This window comes from Colobus angolensis, unplaced genomic scaffold, assembly GCF_000951035.1.
Source record: "Colobus angolensis palliatus isolate OR3802 unplaced genomic scaffold, Cang.pa_1.0 Scaffold74, whole genome shotgun sequence".
Taxonomy (NCBI): domain Eukaryota; kingdom Metazoa; phylum Chordata; class Mammalia; order Primates; family Cercopithecidae; genus Colobus; species Colobus angolensis.
Window position 1 is genome coordinate 6,340,008 of NW_012121154.1, and position 18,530 is coordinate 6,358,537.

Consider the following 18,530-nt stretch of genomic DNA (forward strand, 5'->3'; position numbering starts at 1 on the left):
AATTCTTGGAATATTACCACATCTTATCTTTGATTTCACCAGATGTTTTCATAACATCTGTTTCAACAACTCAATACCAATTAAGCTCCCCTGACCCTGACCCTCATCAGGCAGGTAACTTTACCTTAGACCAAGAATATCACAGGTGACCAAGAATGTCATAGGTATGCAAATTATCCTCTATGCTTTTTGAATGAAATTTGCCACCAATCTAGTCTGTTTCAGTATCTTTTTCTAGTATTTTTTCTGTTTTAGAAGAAAAATTACACATTTTCTGTATTAAGTTCTTTGATAAATAACCTTCATATTTTACTTTTTTTTTTTTTTTTGCCCATTTAAAGAAAGGATTGGGTTTCTTTCCCTTAAAATCCTTTTTCTGGTTCTGTGACTTCTTTCTAATTTCCTCCTTTCTCTTTTACTTCATTACTAAGCTACTCAGAGTAGGAGGCTGAATTTCCAGCTTTTATGCTCCTATTCTGTATATCTTATTCATCCTTTCTAATATTTCACTCCTACACATTAACTAAAACTGTTTGATTAATGGCAGATTCCTCAGTGACCAAGTTGACTCCCTTAATCTGTATCCCCTCTCCTAGAACAATCTATGACATTAAATTCGCCATTCATGGTCTGTATTTTTCATTGCCTTTATTGACGTCTGTGACCAAGGACACTTTGCTATGCCTACTTTTTAATTTTTCACCACCTACTCTCTGTTATTTTCTCTCATTGTTCAATCCAGAAATATTCATTTAATGAGAATAAAAGCAGAATCAAAATCATGTTGAAGCTTATAGGCTACTTAAAAGATCATGGTCTTTCTTATATATCAACAGAGAAGTAAATTGGAACAATCTTTAGCAGAAAATGGCATGAACAGAATTGTGTTGTCACTCGTGTGTTAAGTAACAGATGATTTGTGGCATGGGGAGAAGGGGAGTGGAAAAGTTGTAGGAGATTAGTTTGAGAGTTGATGCAGAAGACCACAAAAGAGATTGTTATACTCAGGTGATAGCAATGGTGACAGAGAGTATAAAATGGTATAAAGTATAAAATAGTATAGATGATGTTGATGGATTTGGATATAGAAAAGAAAATGATATAAATGTTGACACTTTCCTTGTTCATTTGTTATTTTCAGCCTCTTTAATTGTATAGTTGCTATGAACTGAGATGAGAATGAAGAGACCATGTATAGGGTAAAGATTATAAGCCTGAGTTTGGTCTGTTGAATGAGAGATGCCATGGAAAGGTCTAACTAGTGATATCAAGTAGGTGGTTAAATATAAGGCTGAGTATATACATGTGTGAGTCATTGTTTATAAGAGTAACTGGAGCCCAAGAAAAGTATGGATTTAATTATGCAGAGAGGGAGATAAATTATCGAGTAAAAGAAAAGAATGACTATGATTGAGACTTGAGGGTCTCCTAACTAATGGCCAATTGGAGGAAAATCAACTTACAAACAAGCCTTAAAAGGAACAGACAGGGCAGAGTGGGGTGGCTCGTGTCTGTAATCCCAGCGCTTTGGGAGGCCAAGGCGGGTGGATCACGAGGTCAGGAGATCGAGACCATCCTGGCTAACATGGTGAAACCCTGTCTCTACTAAAAATACAAAAAATGAGCCGGGCATGGTGGTGGGTGCCTGTAGTCCCAGCTACTTGGGAGGCTGAGGCAGGAGAATGGCATGAACCTGGGAGGCGGAGCTTACAGTGAGCCAAGATCGCAGCCACCGCACTCCAGCCTGGGTGACAGAGCAAGACTCCGTCTTAAAAAAATAAAGAGAAACAGAGAAAGGGGGGTAGGGGAAAAAAGACTAAACAGAGAAAGGGGGGTAGGGGAAAAAAGACTATGTTGGTTCTGGGAAATAAAAATAAGTCATTGTAAAAGCATAGAAGTTTTCAACAATTCCAAGTGCCATTGAGAATTCAAGTAAGATGAGGTCTAAAAAATAAGCACTGAATTGTGTACCATGATTGTCATTAAAGATCTTATCAATAAGTGTTTCAATGCAAAATTGACATTAGATGCTGAATTAAAGTGGATTGAAAATAAAATGGCAGGTCAGAAAATGGTTATGAGGATGTATGTAATTCCCTGAGAAGTGTGGTTTATAAGGAGAGTGGTATATGGGAGCTGAGGGAGTTGTTTAAATAATGGCATAAGGCTCCAATTAATAAGATGAAAGTATGTATCAAAGAAACGCAAGGAATAATGGAAATCTAAGGTGCCTAAAAAGACAAGACAAGATGAAATCCAAAGCAATGAAATCCAAAGTATTGGCCTCAAAGTAAGAGAACTAGTCTCATGTATTAGTGGATATATCAATATAATACTACATTACTAAATATAATATGGTATTTGTGTGTTTAGTAGTGAGGAATTGAAGATATGTCCTTTAAGGGCTTTGCTTTCTCTGCACAGTAGCAATAATAAGAGTTGAGAATAAGTTAGGGGATCAGAAGAATCAGGATTTGACTGTAGTGGCAAAGGCTTGAAATTTTTGATGACAGAACCAGTTGTGATAAGAGAATCTCTGAAAGGCCACTGTACATTGTAGGGGATCCACTTGTGGTTGGTGATCACAGATCTGTAGTATATTGAATTTACTTTTTAGGTTGCCTTTTACAAAATCTTTAGTAGTTTGGAGGTAAGTATGGAGAATGTAGATAGATGTATTCCTTTGGGGTGTGGATGCAATGGAAAAAGTCATACATTCAAGGAATTGAATGTTGTGTCAAAATTTATTGAAATTAAAAAACTTATTGAAATTAAAAATGGAATCTGGCCAGACACAGTAGCTCATGTCTGTAATCCTAGCACTTGGGAGGCCAAGGCGGGCAGATCACTTGAGCCCAAGAGTTTTAGACCAGCCTGGGGAACATGGCGAAAGCCTCGTCTCTATAAAAAAAAAAAAAATACAAGAAAATAGCCAGGCATGGTTGTACGTCCCTGTAGTCCTAACTACTCCAGAGGCTGAGGCATGAGAATCGCTTGAACCTGGAATGTGGAGGTTGCCGTAAGCTGAGATTGCACCATTGCACTCCAGCCCAGGAGATAGAGCTAGACCCTGTCTTTAAAAAACAAACAAACAAAAAACATGGAATCTAACCTGTTAACAAAGTCAAAAAGAGAAAAGCCTAATGAACTGGGGAGAAGTAGAGAAGAGTTCTTAGGAGACAAGTTTGAAGAATTATTTCAGGGTACTTGAGATAGTTATTGTTAGGGTAGACCACATCTGCTCCTGGTGGTGACAAGATCTGCATCTAGAGTGCTGTGTGATGTAGGAGTAGGTCAGTTGAGAGAAAATGGTACCTAAACAACCTCATCAATTCCTGCAAGACGAACTCTCACTTATTTGGTCAAATCAGTCTCCAGCTCTAGAATCACAATAAGGCTTTTTTGTTTGTTTTTCTTCTGGTTTATGATTTTTTTTTTTAGTTTAGACGTTAACATGAATGAAGGCCTTTTGGAAATCAGATTCACTGGGAGTCAGGAGACTGAATTCAAATTGTGCTATTATCACCCTTTAGCTACATGGTCTTCTGGATAAGTCATATTTTTTCATCACCTGTAGAGTGACTTCACTGATGAAGATCTTAGGATACTCAGAAAGAACCCTTTTAGGCTAGAGGTCGGGGATTCTTTTTAAGCTCTATTATTCTCTGTTATGTTCAGAGAGGTCCTGCGGTAGTATAGACACTCAATATAAAAACTGTGTACTAGCGTTATTTTTTCAAGGAGTCAAAACTTTAGAATCATCTTTGTTTTCCTGAATATGATCAATTAGAAATTGATTGTGATTGATGATCACATATCTATAGTTGTTTGGATTTACCTTTTTAGGTTCCTTTTACAAAACAGTAGTTTGAAGGCACGTATAGAAAATGTAATAGATGTATCCTTTCAGGTGCGGAGGCAATGTGAAAAGGACAACAAGTACAATGAAATTAGAACCACCAAATTATAACTGATTGCCAAGCTCTGTTGATTGCCACTATATAAATTTTCTTACATCTCTGCTGCTCTTACCTTGACCACTGAAAACATGCCATGTCAGATTATTACCTGCTAATTCCTGGACTCTTGTAATAGGAAACTAACCAGTTTTCCTGAATGCAGTGTCTGTTTTTATACATTTCATTCCCGATCTTCCTAGATAAAGTCCAACTTTCTAGAGCAACTTTCCATTTCCACACTCAAAAATATTATTGAGTTCATATTTCTTTCAGGATAACTTTCAAAAGCCTTAGCTTGATAATTAAGATTCCTTATCATCTTATTTGACCTATTAAAATGGTCATTTGTTTTTACTTTGAATTTTAGTAGGGGGCTTGTACTAACTTTGTATAAGAAAAAGCTACATATTTATACTGACAAGATATTTGTTCTTGCTGAGGCTAAAACCATTGAATTTATTGCCCCCAATCTATAGTCTTCTCTCTTCCCTTTTTCTGCTTAACTTTCCTTCTCAGTAGCAAGCACCATCTAACATATTCCATAGTTTAATTATTTATTATGTTTCTCACTAGGTTATAAATTACTTGAGGACAAAAATTTTAGTGTATTTTATTTACAGTATCCCCATTGTTTAGTCAGTTTCTGGTACATGGCAGATGCTCAGTAAATTTTTGTTAAATAAATTCATGAGTAAATGGCACATTTTACATCTGAATTATGAATTATCTTGTACAATGCTTTATATGATAAAATTAAACAGTAAGATAAAATTCTATGTTTTAAAAATCTTAATTATTTTGAAAATATTATAGTCCTTACATAGATTGTTCCTCTATGGACAGTTGTCTTCTTTTGGCTGATGTTCAACACATCTAGTTGAGATTTATAATAATACTTGGTTTTCAAGTGATTTTTGCTGATGTTGGTTTGAGGAGAACGACTTCTTGGATTAGCCCTCTGGGGAGTGTAATAGAATGAGAGCTAGCCCTGCTGTGGTTAGCTTGTAATTACAGATCAATTCTCCTCATAGTTTTAGTAAATCTTAATATAGTAAATTGGAAGGCATAATAAGCAACCAACTAGAAAGCATTTTAATTTTAAGGATGCTTTGTTTTACTGATGAACAATTGTCTTCACTAAATAAGTTATTGTTGCCACATTTTAAATTTTATCTACAATAAAGGACCAAGTTTTCATGATTGACTCCAAGTGTGAATCTGGAAAAGGACGCTGCTCTTTCAACCCCAACGTGAACACGGTGTCTGTTATGATCAGTAAGTAGACAATGGAAGAGGGAGGATTAAACATAAAATAACATGGAAAATTAGCTTGACATGGTAGGCCTGTTCTTGATGGTTGTATGGATGATAGTATATGAGTAAAATAATACGAAGAAAGTTGTGAGCTGAGAAATAGAGAGTTCAGTTTCTCATTTGTAAGAATAAGATTAATTAATAAGCATGTAACTTTTCATCTATAAATGACAGCTTCGTCATTCCTAGAGCAAGCCAAGCATTTTTAAAAGTGTGTATGTGTATACTTACATATTATCATAAAGCAGTTTTCAGTGTTTTCTGTAATTGCGTTTGTAGTATTAAGTACACCCACTTTTCCTCATGTTTTAGTATTTTTTCTTTACCTTTCATTATTTTTTGTTTGTTTTTAGTTGACAAATAGTTGTGTATATTTATAGAATACGATGTGGTGTTTTGATCTATGTATACATAAAGGAAAAATTCAGTCAAGCCAATTGACATATCCATTACCTCACCAACTTATTTTTTTGTGGTGAGAATGTTAAAAATCTGTTTTTAAGCAATTTGGAAATATACAATAAATTTTATTTATTGTCACCATGGTCACTGTGCAGTATAGTAGATCACTAAAATCACATAAAATTTATTCCTTGGAGAAACATCCTTTTTTTTTTTTTTTTGCCCCTCCCTGTATCCTCCGGCCCCTAATAATTACCCTTCTACCTCTGTTTCTATGAGATCAACTTTTTTACATTCTACATATAAGTGAGATCATACATTATTTGTCTTTCTGTGCCTGGCTTATTTCACTTAGTGTAATGTCCTCCAGTTCCATCCATGTTGTCATAAATGACAATATTTCATTCTTTTTTAAGACTGTATAATATTCCATTGTGTATATATGTACCACATTTTTAAAAATCCATTCATATGTTGATGAACACTTAGGTTGCTTCCATGTCTTTGCTTTTGTGAATAATACTGAAATGAACATGGAAGTATAGACAATGAAATATCACCTCACACCTGTTTGAATGGCTGTTATCAAAAAAGACAAATGATAACAAGTGTTGGGAAGTATATGGAGAAGAGGAAATCGTGTAAATTGTTGGTGGGATTGTAAATTAGTACGGTCATTTTGGGAAATGGTATGAACATTCCCCAGAAAACAAAAAATAGAATCACCATATGATCCAGCATTTCCTCTTCTGGGTATATATCCAAAGGAATTGAAACCAGTATGTCAAAGAGATGTCTGCACTCCTGTGTTTTACTAATCTTTTAGAAATAGTTAAAGGGGTGTTTTTTCAAAGGAAAGATGAACAAAGTGCACGTGTTGGCCAAGTACATTCTCGGGGGATTGTCTAAAAATTGCTGTGGCAAAAAGGAGATGGTAATAAAGCTATTTTTTCATTTTTTCACTTTACACAAAATACCAGTTAAGCCATGTGCCTAATTGCTTAATGATCCACACATTGACAAGTCAATTTTTAAACCTCAGTCATTGAATACCTTTCCATGACTCACTTAAAAGACATTCTCTTTTGATTAAGACACTTTAAAAATATGCCTGAGTTGGCCTGCAGCAGTGGTTCATGCCTGTAATCCCAGAATTTTGGGAGGCCAAGGTGGGTGGATCATCTAAGGTTGGAAGTTCGAGACCAGCCTGACCAACATGGAGAAACTCTGTCTCTACTAAAAATACAAAAAAATTAGCCGGGCATGGTGGCGTGCACCTGTAATCCCAGCTACTTGGGAGGCTGAGGAAGGAGAATCACTTGAACTAGAGAGGCAGAGGTTGTGGTGAGCTGAGATTGTGACATTACACTCCAGTCTGGGCAACAAGAGCGAAACTCCGTCTCAAAAAAAAAAAAAAAAATGAGTATAAATATATATGTTTATATATGAGTATAAATATATATATTTATATGTCTGAGTATAAAAATATATGTATTTATATATCTGAGTACAAATGTATATGTATATACTTATATATCTGAGTGTATATATATATATATATCTGAGTTGTCATGTGTTGACTAAGTGACAAATGCTGGATTTTAGTATGTCATACATACAGTAGATATCTTTTCCTCTTTGCTTTTTTTTAATGTATTGCCAGCATTAAAATTTCATCCTTCAACCATAGAACAGGTGAAAAATAATTACTGTGTTCGAAATGCTTGCTTTGATTCATCTGCATAGATAACTCATCTTTCTTTCTCATATCTGGAAATTACATTAAGACAGGTAAACCTTGGAAGTTATTCAGTGAATTGCTTGAATATTGGCATTCAAATCAGACAGGAAGGAGCCAAAAGTATATCATTTAGGACATAAAGTTAGCTTTGAAACTATAAAGTTATCCAATTATGTCCTATGCAAGGCATGTTTCCAAATATTATTTAATAGAAGCAGTGTTTTGGAAATTCTTTTCTCCATTATAAAGGAAATTTTATTCACCTTCAGAAACCATGTGGTGTGTTTGATAGTAATTAAATATATATAGTTTTCATTTGGTTCCATTTAAATGCTACAAAATAAACCTCAAGGGTCTGTTCACATAGCTGCTACTGGAGTTTTATCTCATTGAATATTGTTTAGAATAATAAGGATTAGAACAAGGCATTATAAATTTTCTTGCTAAATTGTCTTAAGTCATTTAATAGTCTTGCCCTTAGAGAACTGGATTTGTTTCCAGAATAGGAGTTAGACATTGGCCTTCTTTGTTTCTCAAGGACCCGAGAGTTGAATTCCTATGCTCATGTTCCTATACTATTAATATTTGAGTAACTTTACATTTTTTTAATCAAATGAAAGTCACTAAACAATTTGCTTAACTTAAAAACTGACAGTAAAAAGAACAAAAAGCTTTATAAGATTGTAGTTATAATTTTATTCATCCTGTTGATTATCCCTCTAAAATTACCTCCTATGATTTGTGTGGTCATGTCCCTTAACCTTGTAATAGTGTTTTATCATTTCCATTCAAGCACAGTGCACTAAAAAAAAGCACAGATTGGTTAAGATATGTATATCTATTAAATGACCAGAGACCCGAAGAATTAGAATTCCAAATTTCATAATGTAGTTGTGCAAGTTCAGTGTGCTTTTGCTATTTTCAGTCACTGCTGTAGGGCAACAACGAAGTCGGATGTTGTCTTTTAAAGAGTCTGCATAAACTTTATGAAATTTTTCTAGTCGGTAGAAATACAATTGGAAAGCAAAATGTTTTTGAAATAAAATTAAAAGACACAAGTTTATCTCTGCATGAAGTCCTGCAAAAAATCTTCCTCTCAAAATGGTTAACAAAGTGACATTAATCAAAAATTTCTTACTGATATAAAATGAAGCAGAAAGTTCCTAACTTGCTATTAAAATTACTGAGAATTTAATATAGGAAATGAAGCCAATTAGACGTGCAGGCTTCTGTAATGTTTGAGACATAACTAATAAGATGGTATGAAGTAGGATTAGAATTAGTCCTCTCTGCCATTCATAAACTTCTTAGTATCTTTTTTCTTTCTGCTTGAAAACAGATACGACAATTGATAGCTGTGCCAATCAATCTGTTGAATAGCAGGAATGTATAATCCACAGTTTTATTGTTAATCGAATATAACAAAAATGTGAAATAATTATTTACAAAGTTGCCACAATTTAATAGCTAGATCTGTGTGTATATAAGCGTCACAAATGTTCTCAGAATTTTAAAGAAGCTAAAATGGTAAAGAAAAAAAAGCCTTCATGCACATTTTTGTTATCTCCCTGTAATCTGTTTCCATGGGCCTAGAACCCCTACTAGGAAGGAGAGCTGAGCAACCAAACGCGTACCACACCAGCTTGCTAACTGGTAGGGGTCCAGTTCATAACCTGGTGAGCACATATTAGACACATTCCATTCTCCATTCGATGCTGGGCCGACTGGTACTGCTTATTATTAAACAGTGAGCTTAGAGTACTTTGAAACGTTCCAGTCCTGCCAAAATGACCACAGTCTGAAGGTAGCCCAGGGAGTAATCCTAGAACAACAGTCAAGGAACACAGCTGCATGGCAGTTCAGTAGGCCAGGCTGATAAATTTCATGCTTTTTAAAATAGATCTTTAGCTACTGTTTTATACTCAGGAGTCACATTTGTTACCAATTCAATGCTTACTGCTTCTTACTAGATGAAAAGTAATATGGATCTTCAAACAGTAAGCTAAATGTTGAATGTTATGTATGTATAGATTAATACATCTGATTCTGTTAATAGTAAAAATTTATTTAACTTTAAATACCTTTTCTTTCTTATCATTGTATTCTATTTTTATGGCTGAGTTGCAGTTGAAAAAGTAGCACTTTGTTTACCTTACCAGGAACCTTCTAGCACTAAAGATCAAAATATATACTTTTAGTGATTACATTTTTCAATCACTGATAATATTTTGACAGTTATAATGTGGCTTCCTTATCATGTCATAATAATAAGTTTTAAAACTATTATGTTCAATCCATTTAGGAAGGTCATGGAAATTTTAATATGTGTTAGGAACTTTTAAGATCATAATGTAATTCCCATACATTATAGATGAGAAGGTTGAAACTCCAGATGTTCAATAGCTTAGCACTAATTCCCAGCCTGTTAGGGATTACCAAAGTTAGAAACCATGTTTTCTGACTCTTACAGTGTTTTTCTTTTAAATGTGTTATTTTGTTATCTATATACACCTGCCATTTCTGATAGACTCTATATAAAAATTAATATGTAGTATAATTAAGTACAGGTAGAGGAACTTTCACTTTTACATAGAATGAAGTTGCTTTGAGGTTTGATTTTTTAAAAACATAGTAATTATTCAGGCAATAATGAGAAAAGATTAAAATTTATAAAATTTATTGATTTGCTGAACAATGCAAACCAGTTAACATTTGGTTATAACCAATTATCATAACACACTGTAATACCTGTGGTGATCTCCTAATAAACTCATGTAGAACTTCAAAATAGCTTTAAAAATTTACATTTCATCCCAGCACTTTGGGAGGCCGAGACGGGCGGATCACGAGGTCAGGAGATCGAGACCATCCTGGCTAACACGGTGAAACCCCGTCTCTATTAAAAATACAAAAACTAGCCGGGCGAGGTGGCGGGCGCCTGTAGTCCCAGCTACTCGGGAGGCTGAGGCGGGAGAATGGCGTAAACCCGGCAGGCGGAGCTTGCAGTGAGCTGAGATCCGGCCACTGCACTCCAGTCGGGGCGACAGAGCGAGACTCCGCCTCAAGAAAAAAAAAAAAAAAACAAAATTTACATTTCATTAATATTTTCTTTTTCATAGATGAGGAGCTTTTCTCTGGAATGTATATAGATTTCATGGGGACAGATGCTGCTATTTTTCGAAGTTTAACCAAGAGGAATGCGGTCAGAACTGATCAACATAATTCCAAATGGCTAAGTGGTAAGAAAGCATTTGATGCATTTTTTTAGTATCATATTAAACTGACTTATTTAATTCCATCCTAACAACTAGGGATAATGATTAAAAACTAAAATGTCAGGCTATGACATGAATAATAGTAATTCTGTACTCTATGATTTAAAATATTTGGGGAAAATAAATAATTGCATAGCTCATAGTCCATATTTTGATTCTTTGTTTCTATTAATCATCCTACAATTCTAAGAACATGAATAGGTAAAAGTGACAGTGATAATTTATATTGCAGTACCCAAGCATCTTCTCCGGTTGTTTACTTGTAACATATTGCAATTAAATATGCTTTTTAGTTCATTTAATCTGCTTGTATATTTTAACAATACCAAATCTAAAAATTATCCCAAATGTATGACATTTAGATGCAATGAATAGGGTATAGCCGAAGCCTCCTCTTTTTTTGTTTTCAACTTAGATTCTAAAATTATGAAACTGGTATGTATTTTCTCATAAATGGACTAATATTCAGTAGAAATCATACGAATAATAACTTTATGATTATCCATATTCAGTTGCCTCCAGCTCTTGGCGTCATATGGAATTCACATCAAAAAAGGTGCTCATTTGGTTTTACCGTATTATTCCAACCAATTGCTGTTGTTTAGAGCAATTAAAAAAAAAACAAAAACTAAGATTCTTGTCATTTCACCCTGGAGAAAATTTTTAGCTGACCCTAAATGTGGCAATTCATTTAACATTGCAGAGTTAAGCATGAATCACCACAGTGAAGCATCCTATTTCGCTGATAGGCCAGCACAAGAAAGCATTGATTGTTCATTTACTTCTTCAGATTATTCCTCCAGTACATCTGGAAATAGAATATTCTAAAGGTTGTTTTGTTCTTGAAATAAGGAAACCCTGTATGTCTCCAAATGACTAATGATGCTGTTTTTCCTTGAAAAGTTTCCCTTTCATTTCATATGTTGCGTTTTAAGAAAGATCGTGTTTTTCAGAGCTTGGACTTCCAACTCCTTATTCTGCTTCAACGAATTTGAGTTTATATGCACTAGACTGAAAAACACACTTTGAAAAATAAATATTTTTTTCAATAAAACAGCCATCAGGTTCCTTAGGAAATAACTGGTAGAAAAGTTTTTCAATTTTTGAAACTCACCAGTGCACAAAGAATTTTTGTATTTCCTGCACTTCCAGAATGTATTGCAGACAAAAAATAAAGTAATTTATCATATTATAGCTATACTTTGTGGTACCTGACATTCCAAATGTGGTATGGTGAGTGAATGCAATTACTGCTTTTAGAAATGGTACCTGTAAATATTGAACTGTTTTTTCTACCAAAGATAGGGAAGGCATGTGCCTGTGGTCTACTTAGATGACAGAAGATGGATTTTCATCATGAATATATACCTAGTCTTTTGTATTTTTTTCTAGAACCTATGTTTGTAGATGCGCATGTCATCCCAGATGGTACTGATCCAAATGATGCTAAGGTATACTTCTTCTTCAAAGAAAAACTGACTGACAATAACAGGAGCACAAAACAGATTCATTCCATGATTGCTCGAATATGTCCTGTAAGTATTAATGCTTGTATATTTTAACAGTACCAAATCTAATTTGAAGAAAGACCAAGAAATCCAAATTATACTTTATCTCCATGCTTTTATTATCAACTATTACAAATGAAATTTTGAGAGGAACATTTAAGGTAACATTCATCATTATTGTATTTAATATTCATCATTTTATATTGAATATAGTGTTTATAACCCTAACCCAAATTCTAACCTTCATTAAGTTATTTGAGATAAGCATACCCTATTTTAGTAAAAATCTTAATTAAAGAAAATATTTTGTTTGTGTTCTCGAACAAATAAACACTTGTGGCAAATTTCTGCATATCCATTTAATGCATTGCTATTCAAAAAAATAGCTAAATTGTATATTACCAAAAGAAACTGATTTTTGTTAATAAAATACAGTAACTATCTCAGTAAAAGATGATTATTAAGGAACCATTTATAAATAGTGAAAAGAACAGCTTTAATAAAATAAAATTCTAATTAAAAACAGTAACCAAAATGTTCTTGTGTAGAAAGAATAAGTATTCATAGCAATACAAGGAAATTTGTGATGTCCTGTTTATCATAGAGTTTTACAGACTTGTCCTGACGTATTTATGATTAGCATCGTTTGTGAAAAAATGTTTCTTAAAGTGCTTAGTGTTTAAAATAGTTTATATATTATAATATTCCACTGATCATGGAGGTCAGCTGTTTCTCAGTCGTTTGCAACAAGACAGCAAAGTCAGCAGAAGGGCTAAAAGGCTTTTGGACACAGAGAAAAATGTCTTCAATAGAGACTATTTGTGAATGATCCAAATGCCATTTCCCCTTACAATGTATAATAAGGCATCAGATTAGAAATACTGAAAATTGTGCGATAATTTGGATAAATGAAGGGGTGAATATAAAACTGTTGGGGACCATTTGGTGTAAAGATATCAGCACTCTCCTGACCACAATCTGCAGGACTCACTGTATATAATAATTTATGTTCAAATTGAAGACAATTAGTTTTATCAAGGAAAGGTAGATTAAATGATCTATTTTCCATGACATTTTATAAATACTTCCATTATACATTGTTAAAATTAGAAATAATTATGTCATACATTTATCAAATAAATATATTTTCAGCTGACGTCATACTGTAAGAGAATTAATAGTATAACTATTGTATAAAATGCTATGTGATAAATATTCCTCTTTGACTATCGATGTGCAGAAGTGGTTAACATATCCATTCTTCAGATTTTCATCCTCCAAGCAACTAGAGTTCAAGTTGAATTTTTAATGTGCTTCAATATTTACTTAATCTGAATTATGTTTGCAAAATGGTTTTAGAATGACACTGGTGGACTGCGTAGCCTTGTCAACAAGTGGACCACTTTCTTAAAGGCAAGGCTGGTGTGCTCCGTAACAGATGAAGACGGCCCAGAAACGCACTTTGATGAATTAGGTACATACATATGAGATTGAAAAATGTTTCTGAAAGAAGGCTTTGTATATTTAAATAAGGTCTCAGAAGAGGATGTATTTTGCGTATTTGCAGCATAAATAATATGCTAATTTAAAATAATTAAATTTCATAAATTTTCATAAGTATTTTTTCTAATCTATTATGCCCATGAGTCACTGCTGAAACATTTAGCTCATTGAATTCACCATAATGTATGAATGAATGTGTGTATTTGGGGGTGTAACTTGTATAATTTGTGTATAGGTAATGATATGTTTGTGTTTTTATATTTATTTCATGTATATTAGAATATCTGATATTCTGATTTTGTGTGAAAATACAGCTATATAGTTTTACTATTGTAGCTAATGGACAGGATAGAGTTTGGATGGCAAAAAGTGTCAGAGTAGAAATTTGGAGACTCGTGTTCGCTTCTTAGTTCTGCTTGGTGACTCTGAGATTAAGTGTTCTCAATGTGACATGAGGCTTATACTTTCCAGGTCAAATAAGGACTGACAGTCTGATTACCTCTGCCAAGGAACAGTTTTTTATTTTTTTAATCTGAATATCCCAGGGCACATCATATTTACTAAATGCCATTTATAAATGACTTTTCTTTCACTGTAACTCATTAAAATGTAAAATAATGGTCATTCTCAGATTTTGAGACAGGTGATAATATAAGCTATAAATCTGTGTTACCATATGGAAAAAATTTACTGATTCTAATAGCTATAAACATGAACTATATCGTTCTGCTCAAAAACCATTATGTTGATTATGGAACAAAAGTTTCTGGATAAGTTTTCTAGAGAGTATTATTTTGTGAAAAGGCCTACTTGCTCATTCTGTCCCTCCAAATGTTTGGGAATATTTTTATGGTTCAGTCTTTCTTTTTTTTTTAGGGAGAGCTAGACATTGTCAGCCCTTATTCACATATGGAAGGACTAGTGGTTGTTAATTTCTTGTTTGAGTGGTTATAAATTTATTATTTATGAGGTCATTTAAATTCATTGTTAATTTAAAATAAATACATATTTTGTGTTTCTCAGCAATAATTATGTTAGCAAGATTGTCACTACATCTAGGCCTTTCATATCATGGCAATTGATTATTAATTGGAGTTTTCTATCAGAAATCTACTTTCATATTCTGTTATTTATCACTGCACTATGCATACTTTTGTCTTTTATCTTTGCCTTAGTATACTTTAAACATCTTTTTGTTAGAGGAGCTATCATTAAATAAAAGTATCACTAGCAATTTTGACCATATGCCACAAAAAGTTGTATTTGATGGTAAGATAAGCTACTGTGAAAAAGTTTTATTCCATCTTCCAACTCCTAAGATTAGATCAAAAAGAAATTGAGATTTGTAATTTTTTAAAATTAAAACAGTAATGTACTAACATTAAAGGATATATAGGAAGAAGCACCAGAAAATTTGTATAGCTTTGCCTCCTGGAATGCTCACTGTTAATCTTTTTCTTATATTCTGATGGCTATTTTTGAGATTAATATGGTTCTAGTCCGTATAATATGCCATTGTACTTTTCCCCCATAATATTATTTTACTAGCATGGTTTTCACAAGGATTCAAAATTTTTATAAATTCTACTAGTATCTGTAATAATTTAATATAGTGTTTCTATCATTACTTGTTTCCAAATTACCATGATGGTACAGGAATATCTTCTTACAGAATACTTTTCATAGTTGAAATTATTTTCTTAGGGTAAATTTTTCAAAACAAAGAAGTGAATATTTAGAAACTTTAAAAGAATATTTTCCTTTTTATAGAGGATGTGTTTCTGCTGGAAACTGATAACCCGAGGACAACACTAGTGTATGGCATTTTTACAACATCAAGGTAATTATTCAACAGTTGCATTGTACGAGTTAAACAATAAACTTCATGGAGTAACAGTAATTATTATGAAAGCATTCTTTTCTTCAACTTTTAATTTTGCATGTCATTTGGGATGAAACCCTTCCATTTTATTTACTTTTGCCTGATTACCAAAATATATTGGAGCTAAACTAATGCTTTCCAAATGCCTTTGTAGAGAGTATTTGTAGCAATTGCATCATATTTTTATCAAACAAATGAAAATATGAATTATGTAGAAAAAAAATAAATGATTTTTTTCAATAAAATAATTTGAGGACTCATGAGCAAATAAAACTTTTGACATTTTTTTGGTTGCTGTTATCACAGGTAATAAATGTTTATCACCTGGATTGTAGTGATAGTAACACAAGTGTATACATATGTCCAAACTTACCACATTGTATACATTAATTAATTATGTACTGTATTGTTTTTGTATACCAGTTATACCTTAGGAAAGCTGGAAACAATTAGGCATTTCTATAAAAATACTTCTTACTTCTGAAGTAAAGTGATGACTATTTAGAATCTGAAAACATTGAACCAATTTTCTTTTTCTTTTTTTTTTTTTTTTTTGAGAGGGAGTCTCACTCTGTTGTCCAGGCTGGGGTGCAGTGGCACGATCTCGGCTCCCTGCAAGCTCCGTCTCCCGGGTTCATGCCATTCTTCTGCCTCAGCCTCAGAGGTAACTGGGACTACAGGTGCCCTGCCACCATGCCCGGCTAATTTTTTATATTTTTAGTAGAGTCAGGGTTTCACTGTGTTAGCCAGGATGGTCTTGATCTCCTGACCTCGTGATCCACCCGCCCCAGCCTCCCAAAGTGTTGGGATTACAGATGTGAGCCACCGCCCCTGGCCTTTTTTTTTTTTTAAGATGGAGTCTTGCTCTGCTGCCCACGCTGGAGTGCAAGGGCGTGATCTCAGCTCACTGCGACCTCCACCTCTCCGGTTCAAACAATTCTGCCTCATCGTCCTGAGTAGCTGGGATTACAGGCATGTGCCACCACACCCAGCTAATTTTTGTATTTTTTCTTTTATTTTTAGTAGAAACAGGGTTTCACCATGTTGGTCAGGCTGGTCTCAAACTTCTGACCTTGTGATCCGCCCAACTTGTGCCTCCCAAAGTGCTGGGATTACAGGCGTGAGCCATGGTGCCTGGCCAATTTTCTTATTCCATATGAGATTATTTTATGTGTTTGGAAATTAGTTTAATGTTTCCTCACTTCTCTGGGATGCCCAAACTAATATATACCAACTAGTATATATTTCAAGATAAATAATATTTTCATATTTTCCTGCTCATATTTTTCTTTATTAATTTTATACAGGCATATTCCTTAGAGTTAAGCTGTAACTCAGCCAGTGTGGAAGATAATGGGTCTCTTTGATTAGACAGTCAAGTACAAAACAAAACTCTAAAGATTTTCGCTGTTTTTTTCTTTAATGGGAAAACACAGTATAATTGTAAACTGCAATGAGCTATTAAAAGTAAAAGAAATTTACGAGGAAATTGTTTTTAAATATTTGCTGTTGTCCCACAAGATGTCTAAAAAGATGTCTTTAAGGATGTGTTTAACTCCTGTTCTAAGTAGTCTTGATTTAACTCACAGAAGAATTGAACAGAGAGGCGGGGCGTGGTGGTGGACCGCAGGGTCCCAGCTATTCGAGAGGCTGAGGCAGGAGAATGGTATGAACCCGGGAGGCAGAGGTTGCAGTGAACCGAGATCGCGCCGCTGCACTCCAGCCTGGGCTTTGTCTCCAAAACAAACAAAGAAAAAAATCAAATTCTTAAGAAAATGTTGTTTTCAATAAAACTTTTTCTAGTTTTTTTCCAATACCAGTAACTTTAATATCAAAAAATTCAAAATCATCATTCTGCCTGTTAATGTTAACGATTAACAATGTATCTTATTTGTTTTTATGGGAATGCACCCTTTTTCATTTCACAACTAATTTGAAATAAGTATGTGAGTCAGAGAAATATTGATTTCAGCCAACCTGCCATAGGACAATGGAAATATTTCTTACTAAAGATTCAAACAAATTTTATGAGGTGTCATTGACTAAAGATGGTTTAGTGAATATTTTGGGGCTCCTATTTTTTGTTCTGTGACCAACAGGGGGGATGTACATAAACCATGATGACATAGGCTTCTCCAACTAGTATTCAGGATACCATGTGAGAACACTCTCATTTAAATAATCATAATACAAAAAGATATGGTGTTCAATTATTAATGAGATTCATTTCTTTGAGTTAAATGCTGATAGGATATATGATAGTGATTTGGAATTCAAATTCATATTTTTAAATAAAATCATCAGTATACTTTCTTGCTGCTAAGATAAACTAGTTAGAAACTTTTTTGAGTTGTCCTATATTTTGGAAACATTGAAAAGGACTTTACTATAACTTATTGTCTTATCTCCATGGATGAATTGAATATTGTAATGCTTTAGGTATCAATACCTTTTTTCAAAGTTTTTCAGCATTTCACATGTGTTCGATAACATTTAACTTTTCTATGGTGAAATGTTAACTTTTTATCATAAATTTTACCATATATTTTTTAATTGTATTTTAATCTTAAAAATTCGAAAATGCCTTTTTCTGTTTTCTTTTTTAGCTCAGTTTTCAAAGGATCAGCAGTGTGTGTCTATCATTTATCTGATATACAGACTGTGTTTAATGGGCCTTTTGCCCACAAAGAAGGGCCCAATCATCAGCTGATTTCCTATCAGGGAAGAATTCCATATCCTCGCCCTGGAACTGTAAGTATCCAGGAAAAATGCTTTGTTATGATGCTTTATAAAAATTGATTTAACAGCTGGGCGCGGTGGCTCAAGCCTGTAATCCCAGCACTTTGGAAGGCCGAGGCGGACGGATCACGAGGTGAGGAGATCAAGACCATCCTGGCTAACACGGTGAAACTCCGTCTCTACTAAAAATACAAAAAAATTAGCCGG

The 18,530-nt window shown here is 33.8% G+C and overlaps 1 protein-coding gene across 2 annotated transcripts in view; it reads left to right on the forward strand.

Moving 5' to 3' along the window:
- SEMA3C (sema domain, immunoglobulin domain (Ig), short basic domain, secreted, (semaphorin) 3C) overlaps nucleotides 1-18,530 on the forward strand; it is a 181,584-nt gene that overhangs the window by 107,505 nt on the left and 55,549 nt on the right. For both annotated transcript variants that reach the window (XM_011927699.1, XM_011927698.1), the window contains exons 6-11: nucleotides 5,144-5,234; nucleotides 10,536-10,655; nucleotides 12,084-12,226; nucleotides 13,559-13,673; nucleotides 15,473-15,542; nucleotides 18,191-18,335. In XM_011927699.1, coding sequence (XP_011783089.1) covers nucleotides 5,144-5,234; nucleotides 10,536-10,655; nucleotides 12,084-12,226; nucleotides 13,559-13,673; nucleotides 15,473-15,542; nucleotides 18,191-18,335 — 684 coding nt within the window. The remainder of the gene's footprint in view (nucleotides 1-5,143; nucleotides 5,235-10,535; nucleotides 10,656-12,083; nucleotides 12,227-13,558; nucleotides 13,674-15,472; nucleotides 15,543-18,190; nucleotides 18,336-18,530) is intronic.